A 10,099-nucleotide genomic window follows, 5' to 3' on the forward strand; every position below is an offset into this window, starting at 1 on the left:
GCGAGGTCCATACAGAAATGGTTTGTCGAGATCGGTGTGGAAGAACTTGACTGGCCTGCACAGAGCCCTGACCTCAACCCCATCGAACACCTTTGGGATGAATTGGAACGCCGACTGCGAGCCAGGCCTAATTGCCCAACATCAGTGCCCGACCTCACTAATGCTCTAGTGGCTGAATGGAAGCAAGTCCCTGCAGCAATGTTCCAACATCTAGTGGAAAGCCTTCCCAGAAGAGTGGAGGCTGTTATAGCAGCAAAGGGGGGACCAACTCCATATTAATTCCCATGATTTTGGAATGAGATGTTCGACGAGCAGGTGTCCACATACTTTTGGTCATGTAGTGTATATTGTTGAAAGCAGGTGCATCCAAGCAATTAACATCCCATTATGCTTAGGTCGTCATGTTTAAAAATTCTGGGCAGGCTATTATTTTGCCTACCATGGCTATGACCCAATAGGATGACAATGCCTTCATCCACAGGGACATACTTTTGGCCATGTAGTGTACTTTGTATCCCTCATTTACTCAAGTGTTTCCATTATTTTGGCAGTTACCTGTAACTCGTCAGCCTAAAACAAACTCAGACTGATTGGTATCCCGCTGCAAGCCTAGATAACACTAATTAACATAACTCGTACACTTAAAACAAACTCTTAACCATCTGTTAATAAAAAGACAAAGTCATCAAAGTTAGTTAAAAGCCCTCATTTTTATTTAGAAATCCTTCCCCAGTGATCTTTGCAGCCCAAAGGACACTTACAGTGCTGTGAAATAGTATTTGACCTGTTTTTTCTCTACTTTTGCATATTTTTTATGCTGTTATCAGATCTTCAACCAAAACCTAATATTAGATAAAGGTAACCTGAGTGAATAAATAACAACAATTCCATACTTATATCATTTATTTCATAAACAAAGTAATGCAACATCCAATGCCCCTGTGTGAAAAATTAATTGCCCCCTTACACTTAATAACTGGATGTCCCACCTTTAGCTGCAATGACTCCAACCAAACGCTTCCTGTAGAGTTAAAGCAGTTCTGCATGGAAGAGTGGGCCAAAATTCCTTCACAGCAACGTGAGACTGATCAACAACTACAGGAAGCATTTGGTTGTTAATTAAATCAATAAGTAGATTTTCTGTTGTTGTTATTTGTAAACAGGTTCTCTTTATCTAATATTAGGTTTTGGTTGAAGATCTGATAACATTCAGTATAAAAAATATGCAAAAATAGAGAAAATCACAGCACTGTACCTAGGTAGGTGATGGCTAGTTGGCTAAGGCAGGGTTTCCCAAACTCAGTCCTGGGGCCCCCCCTGGGTGCACATTTTGTTAAGGTACCTAACGTCTCCTCCTGCCAACGCACCTACTGCACCTCACAGCCCGAGTGGCTCTACGCCTCCTGCGGACTGGGCGAGAGGTGGATCGTCTGGCCATGATTATTGTTACACCCACTGAGCGGCTAGACCCGCGCTTTTATAGGCATTGCCTGGGGACCAAAAATTATGTCATAATGGCACTGACATGATGCAATAGTGATCTATTTATTTTTAAATGTAAATAGTGTTCTGTTTCTTTGGCCAACCCAATAAACCCTGATAGAAAAAAAATTACTCAGGGCTTTATTAACTAGTACTAGTCATTACAAAATATAGCCTAGTTCCCTCAAACTCAACTCTGGACCTGGAAGCCAGTTCCAATGCTTTTTTCATTGTTCCCCTCTAATCAGGATCTAGACCTGGGACACCAGGTGGGAGCAATTAATGATCAAGTAGAACAGAAAACCAGCAGGCTCTGGACCATAATTTCATTGAAATTACGTGGAAACAACGTTGATTCAACTAGTCTGTGCTCAGTGGGCAGAAGATGCAGATCAACCTCTCGCCCAGCCCGCAGGAGGCATAGAGCCACTTAAGCCATTAGGCGTAGGAGGAGCCGTTAGGTCCCTTACTTGCCATTAGCTCCCTGCTTAACCTCACTGGGCAAAAGTCTAAATTTGAAGACATTCTCTTTTCATTATTAAACGGTTAAAAGGAAATTTCAAAAGGTTCAACTTCATATTCATTATCTCCAGCACCACCCCAACATCAACATACAGTACCAGTCAAAAGCTTGGACACCAGGGTTTTTCTTTATTTGTACTATTTTCTACATTGTAGAATAATAGTGAAGATCAAAACTATGAGATAACACATATGGAATCATGTAGTAACTAAAAAAGTGTTATTTTTATTTGAGATTCTTCAAAGTAGCCACCCTTTGCCTTGATGACAGCTTTGCACACTCTTGGCATTCTCTCAACCAGCTTCATGAGGTAGTCACTTGTAATGCATTTCAATTAACAGGTGTGCCATGTTAAAAGTTAATTTGTGAAATTTCTTTCCTTCTTAATGCGTTTGAGCCAATCATTTTTGTTGTGACAAGGTAGGGGTGGTATACAGAAGATAGCCCTATTTGGTAATAGACCAAGTCCATATTATGGCAAGAACAGCTCAAATAAGCAAAGAGAAACGACAGCCCATCATTACTTTAAGACATGAAGGTCAGTCAATACGGAACATTTCCGACAAACCATCAAACAGGCAAAGAGTCAATACCGGACTAAGATTGAATCGTACTACCCCGTCTCTGACATTCGTCGGATGTGGCAGGGCTTGAAAACTATTACAGACTACAAAAGGAAGCACAGCCGCGAGCTGCCCAGTGACACAAGACTACCAGACGAGCTAAATCACTTGTATGCTCGCTTCGAGGCATACAACACTGAAGCATGCATGAGAGCACCAGCTGTTCCGGATGACTATGTGATCACGCTCTCCGTAGCCGATGTAAGTAAGACTTTTAAGCAGGTCAACATTCACAAGGCCGCTGGGCCAGACGGATTACCAGGACGTGTACTCAGAGCATGTGCTGACCAACTGGCAAGTGTTTTCACTGACATTTTCAACATGTCCCTGACTGAGTCTGTAATACCATCATGTTTCAAGCAGACCACCATAGTCCCTGTGCCAAAGGACACTAAGATAACGTGCCTAAATGACTACCGACCCGTAGCACTCACGTCTGTAGCCATGAAGTGCTTTGAAAGGCTGGTCATGGCTCACATCAACACCATTATCCCAGAAACCCTAGACCCACTCTAATTTGCATACCACCACAACAGATCCACAGATGATGCAATCTCTATTCCACTCCACACTGCCCTTTCCCACCTGGACAAGAGGAACACCTACGTGAGAATGCTGTTCATTGACTACAGCTCAGCGTTCAACACCATAGTGCCCTCAAAGCTCATCACTAAGCTAAGGGTCCTGGGACTAAACACCTCCCTCTGCAACTGGATCCTGGACTTCCTGATGGGCTGCCCCCAGGTGGTAACATCTGCTACGCTGATCCTCAACACGGGGGCCCCTCAGGGGTGCGTGCTCAGTCCCCTCCTGTACTCCCTGTTCACCCATGACTGCATGGCCAGGCACGACTCCAACACCATCATTAAAAGTTTGCTGACGACACAACAGTGGTAGGCCTGATCACCGACAATGATGAGACAGCCTATAGGGAGGAGGTCCGAGACCTGGCCGTGTGGTGCCAGGATAACAACCTCTCCCTCAACGTGATCAAGACAAAGGAGATGATTGTGGACTACAGGAAAAAAAAGAGGACTGAGCACGCCCCCATTCTCATCGTCGGGGCTGTAGTGGAACAGGTTGAGAGCTTCAAGTTCCTTGGTGTGCATATCACCAACAAACTATCATGGTCCAAACACACCAAGACAGTCGTGAAGAGGGCACGACAAAGCCTATGCCCCCTCAGGAGACTGAAAAGATTTGGCATGGGTCCTCAGATCCTCAAAAAGTTATACAGCTGCACCATCGAGAGCATCCTGACTAGTTGCATCACCGCCTGGTATGGCAACTGCTCGGCCTCCGACCGCAAGGCACTACAGAGGGTAGTGCGTACAGCCCAGTACATCACTGGGGCCAAGCTTCCTGCCATCCAGGACCTCTATACCAGGTGGTGTCAGAGGAAGGCCCTCAAAATTGTCAAAGACTCCAGCCACCCTAGTCATAGACTGTTCTCACTGCTGCCGCACGGCAAGCGGTACCAGAGCGCCAAGTCTAGGTCCAAAAGGCTTCTCAACAGCTTCTACCCCCAAGCCATAAGACTCCTGAAGAGCTAATCATTGCTACCCGGACTATTTGCCCTGTGTAGCTCAGTTGGTAGAGCATGGCGCTTGCAACGCCAGGGTTGTGGGTTCGTTTCCCACGGGGGGCCAGTATGGGAAGAAAAAAATGTATGCAGTCACTAACTGTAAGTCGCTATGGATAAGTGACTAAAATGTAAAAAATGTATTTGCACTGCCCCCCCACCCCCATCTTTTACGCTGCTGCTACTCTGTTTATTATTTATGCATAGTCACTTTAACTCTACCCACATGTACATATTACCTCAATTACCTCGACTAGCCGGTGCCCCTGCACATTGACTCTGCACCGGTACCCCCCTGTATATAGCCTCCCTACTGTTATTTTATTTTATTTTACTGCTGCTCTTTAGTTATTTGCTTTTATTTTTTTTACTTAACACTTTAAAAAATGCATTGTTGGTTAAGGGCTTGTAAGTAAGCATTTCACTGTAATGTCTACACCTGTTGTATTCGGCGCATGTGGCAAATAAAATTTGATTTGATTTGATTTGTACGGGCTATTTGACCAAGGAGCGTGATGGAGTGCTGCATCAGATGACCTGGCCTCCACAATCCCCCGACCTCAACCCAATTGAGATGGTTTGGGATGAGTTGGACCGCAGAGTGAAGGAAAAGCAGCCAACAAGTGCTCAGCATATATGGGAACTCCTTCAAGACTGTTGGAAAAGCATTCCTCATGAAGCTGGTTGAGTGAATGCCAAGCGTGTGCAAAGCTGTCATCAAGGCAAAGGGTGGCTACTTTGAAGAATCTCAAATATAAAATATATTTTGATTTGTTTAACACCTTTTTGGTTACTACATGATTCCATATGTGTTATTCCATAGTTTTGATGTCTTCACTATTATTCTACAATGTAGAAAATAGTAAAAATAAAGAAAAACCCTTGAATGAGTAGGTGTGTCCTTTTGACTGGTACTGTATGTAAAAATTGTGGGTTTCTATGTTTTGTAGTAAAAGGAAGATTAGCGTTTCCAATGACATCAACCAATTAGTAGACAATTAGTAGGCAATGCCTACTCATAATTGGTTAAGTTTACAAGATGCACACCGATGATGTCTATCTTTTTTACTACAAAACATAGAAACGTGCAATTTTCACATATGTTGATGTTGCGGTGGTGCTGGAGATGGTGAATATGAAGCAGAAATATTGGGAAATTTCCCTTTAAGAATTCGTTTAACTTTTAGGCAGTTGTTGGTTAACTAGGGGGTAGGCTAATCAATTTGAGAATATAGCTGTAGACTTAGACTACTCATTGACAGACAAGTCAATAACAACCAGGAGCAACGTTTTTGTATTATAACATTAAAACATAGAGTGCTCTCAGGCTACCAAACACAGTAAGACAAATGTGAAAGTACATTTAATGTAGCACTCCTACATTACATTTACTTTTAAATGTGTCTTATTGTGGAACTTTTGACTAGGTAAGCCACTACATTTAAATTCCATTTAGATAAATTGTAATTATAATATTAGCAAATACTTATAAACAGTTAATAATGCGATGTTTGCTAAATTGTAGGCTACTGTGAACAACATCATGTACAGCATCCGATGCGCCCTGTTGACACACTGTCCGCTGTGGTATTACATTGTCGCCTACAACATTATTACATTGTAGGGATGGGCTGCTATGCCAACAGCAACATTGCAACAAGAGGTAGACCTACGATTATTACGTATCAAACTCTGTGAGCAAGACAAGTGGCTGCAGTGCACTAGACCAGAAGACATCTGTGCAGCAGTCTTTCTTGAATAATTCACTTACCAGCCTCCGACGAGCATTTGTGTGGACTCCTGCTTCACTGTCCATTATTGGTGGAAAGGCTTCAGTCAGCAACGCTCGGTTTATCATTTTCGATAAAAGTCGTCTCATTGTGACAAATTTCAACAGCGTTTTGAAAAATGGTGACACACAATACCAAAGTTTACCAGCAACAGTGACGTTTCTCATGACTGCAGAAGAGCCAATGTCATAAACACTTTAATCTTGTTGTGTCAATATGCTACTGTCTGTGACCATCAATATCTCGGATTCAATAATGTACTCCTGACATTTCACTTAATTTATAAACAAACCTATTTTAAATGTTTATAGCGTTGACATTTCGAATTTATCAATACAATTGTGAACACAAAAGAAGAAACGTTGGAAAAGAGTAGTTCTGTTACTGAACTAGACCTGCCGTGCAACTTCAAACATTAGTCAAAGAGATTGGTGGCCAGAGAAGTGAGAGGGCTCATTGTGACCAACGTCTGGTATTTTTAATCGTACCGCCACCTAGCTAGGAGGTTTATAAATGCACTTATACATGCCTACACACTCATAGCAAACGCACAGTGTAATATAGTGATTTTTTACCTTTCAGCCTTGTGTAACTTTGTGCTGAAATGATATTTCACTTATAGGCCATTAAAACAAATTATGATGATGATGATACGACTATATGTGCATGTAGCCTACAGGAGTACATGAGGTAAATCAAGAAAAGTTACACAAAATGTTGCACCAAGATCATATTTTTTGTCTGGAAAATAGTTACACTGGGAAAAAATGCTTTTCTTGATCACAAAACTAAATTGACTGGCTCTTTTATCTGAATATGGAGTTATATCAGTTTATTGATGAAAAGGTATTGTGACACAAGGGTTATAATTTGTTCACGTTGTGTCTGGAGGGATATACCACGGGCACATTGGAGTTTAAAGTTCTCACATCTAGAGTTCTTCTGTCTCAGTAGTCTGTCTCAATGGGGTAGCAGGGTATGGCATCAGGGACAGGCTGGCATCTCTCCACCACAGCATTGATCTCCCCCACCCTCACACCATCATAAGTGCCTATGATGGTGGTCCAGTGGGTGTCTCCGTTATGGTAGGTCCGGCTCAGCCTACCCGTGAAGGGGATGTCGGCGGTCATCTTCCTGCCCTCCATCCGCACGGCACAGGAGTGGTTGGGAGGGACCAGCAGCTCCACAGAGATGGAGTGGCTGATAGACTCCACCATGGTGGTTCCCTCTGAGAAGCTCACCGTCTGCTCCTTGGTGAAGTCCACGGTGCCTGGGCTGATAATGGGCACCTTGGCCGTCATGGTGGTGGAGCTGTTGCGGCTCTCCCTGCCAATGTCCCAGGTCTTCTCCACAGTGCTGGTCTTCTCCAGCAAGACCTTCTTCTCCACACTGCTGCACTCCAGGTTGGTGACCCTGACAAACTGCATGGTCTCAGGAGGGTGGTTGAACAGCTCGATCTGGTCGATGGCATACTCCACGTGAGAGATGTGCTGGCTGTAGGCGTCCCTGTTGATGGCCAGGACCTGGTACCTCTTGTACCAGTACTCATCGCCCTCCCAAGGCAAGAAGAAGGCTTTATGTTGGGTCACAACCTTTCCCAGACCGTATTTGTTCTTGCCGACGTATATCTCAACGCCTTGGCAGGTCTTGACAGAATGTTGGGGGACAGCACCATATTCCTCCTCGATCCACTCCACAAACTCAAAGTTGTCCACATTGACCAGGACTTCGAACTTGGAGGATGAATGCTCCTTGTCAGCATAGGGGTACTGGCAGAAACTGCCTTTGCTTGCGGTGTAGAAGCCGGCTTCGCAGTTGACTTTGCAGATGTAGTCATGTCGTTCGGTGTAACCGTTGTAGATGCCCACAGCACCATTAGGGAGGGACTGTTCCCATTTTACCCATTTAAGGTTGGCGTTCTCCCCATACATAAACAGGGAGTCTGGGAACTGGGGCTCTAGATCTGAGGTCTCTGTCAGTGTGGATGGACTGTGGATGTCCAGATCAGGGACCACATCTTCCAGCAGAGGGTTGAGCCAGGGCTCTGTGATGGAGTACAGAAAGCAAAGGTCATAGGTTGCAATGGAGTATCTTTTGTGGAGTTGAAATCTAACCTCTTTGGCTTCATTCACTCATTATGAGTTAGTTAAGAAGAATATTACGAGCAACAATTTTAGTACTCATCACTGCATTCTCTACCAGAAAGTTGGTTGGCCCTCTTTGATGTCACGCAGGTTGATACATTTCTATGTTTTCATTTATAAAGCCTTTTTACAAAAAGTCCTACTGTACCTAACATCTTTACTAAACGTTAGACATACGAGTTACCACACCGGGTCTCAGGGATGGTTAACTCTGGAAATTCCTTTGGTCTCTACTGAGTTAGGTAAATCAGCTTTTAGTTTTCTTGCACCTTATTTGTGGAACAATCTTCAACATTTTCTTAAATTTTATGTTTTGGTGCCTCTAGGGCAATTCAGAAAGCTGATTGAAGACCTTATTACTGATGAATGTGTGTTTTTTTATGACAATGTTGTTCTTTCTGCTTGCATTTTGTATTTATATTGATGCATGTATTTTCTGTCATTTCTGTAATTCAGGGTTCAGCTGTAAAAGAGACCTTGGTCTCATTATGACTCCCTGATAAAATAAAGGTTAAATAAATAAAATAAATACAATTTTTTAGTTTGGTAGAGAATATTCAGACAACATTTTTACACTATGAGACCCAGTTGAAGGTTTTTGATCAACGTGTTTGTGTAATAGGCTGTAATACAGGGGAGGCTGGTAGGAGGCGCTATAGGAGGACGAGCTCATTGTAATGTCTGGAATGGAATAGCTCCTCCCACCAGCCTCCTCTGGTGTAATATAATCAGACTCACTGCTAGGTGCATCCTGCCCCTCCTCCAGCTGAGAGGTGTAGAGCAGGGGGTCTGAGAGGAAGACTGGCCTGCAGAGTTGCAGCACTCCCAGAACGACCAGGAAAGTCAGCCTCATCTAGGAACACACAAACACACACACACACACACACACACACACACACACACACATCAGCTTACCTATCTGAACTGACATTAGCAGAGTGCTACACTGTGCATTTTTTAGATTCACCACCTTCAATCTGGAAAATGGTCAGTGTTCCTTGTTGCTGGCATAACCACATAGATACCCATGCGTTCCCCATCTACAGTATTTCAGACACTTCCTTGCATATCAAATCAAATCAAATCAAATTGTATTGGTCACATGTGCCGAATACAACAGGTGCAGACATCACAGTGAAATGCTTACTTACAGCCCTTAACCAACAGTGCATTTATTTTTTACAAAAAAAGTAAAAATAAAACAACAACAAAAAAAGTGTTGAGAGAAAAAATAGCAGAAGTAAAATAAAGTGACAGTAGGGAGGCTATATATGCAGGGGGGTACCGTTGCAGAGTCAATGTGCGGGGGCACCGGCTAGTTGAGGTAGTTGAAGTAATATGTACATGTGGGTAGAGTTAAAGTGACTATGCATAAATAATTAACAGAGTAGCAGCAGCGTAAAAAGGATGGGGTGGGGGGGGCAGTGCAAATAGTCCGGGTAGCCATGATTAGCTGTTCAGGAGTCTTATGGCTTGGGGGTAGAAGCTGTTGAGAAGTCTTTTGGACCTAGACTTGGCACTCCGGTACCGCTTGCCGTGCGGTAGCAGAGAGAACAGTCTATGACTAGGGTGGCTGGAGACTAGGGTGGCTGGAGTATTGCTGATGGACTGAATACATTAAGATGACCATTTGTAGGGCTTGCCTATCATTTACTAAAGAGTTCTGAAATCACAAAAAAACTGCCTCTCCAGCTTAGTAAAAAATCTAACATTCGAAATGAGATGGATTGTTTTATGTTCCATGAATCAGATGCACAATACAGTAAATCATGATATTAGTATTCAGCACAGAGCTAACAGTAATATAACATTTTATACACATAGGTTGATGTAAAGAAGCTGTTTTACCTTGACAGGTTCCACCTCCAGTGGCGTGATCTGCAGCCCCTGCAGCGTTTTAAACCTTCCTGCAGGATAATTGCCCCCAATAAAGCAGCCAGCGCTACAGTGAGTGG

The 10,099-nt window shown here is 43.4% G+C and overlaps 1 protein-coding gene across 1 annotated transcript; it reads right to left on the minus strand.

Annotated features, from left to right (window-relative positions):
- Positions 1 to 6,453: 6,453 nt before the first annotated feature.
- Positions 6,454 to 10,021, minus strand: LOC121584680 (natterin-3). Its single transcript, XM_041900718.1, has 3 exons — positions 9,993 to 10,021; positions 8,883 to 8,997; positions 6,454 to 8,044 (listed from the first exon to the last, which is right to left on the minus strand). The coding sequence occupies exons 2-3, from the start codon at positions 8,995 to 8,997 to the stop codon at positions 6,948 to 6,950; spliced, it is 1,212 nt and encodes a 403-aa protein (XP_041756652.1). The 5' UTR covers positions 9,993 to 10,021; the 3' UTR covers positions 6,454 to 6,947.
- Positions 10,022 to 10,099: the final 78 nt, after the last annotated feature.

Source organism: Coregonus clupeaformis, chromosome 16, assembly GCF_020615455.1.
Source record: "Coregonus clupeaformis isolate EN_2021a chromosome 16, ASM2061545v1, whole genome shotgun sequence".
Lineage (NCBI taxonomy): Eukaryota > Metazoa > Chordata > Actinopteri > Salmoniformes > Salmonidae > Coregonus > Coregonus clupeaformis.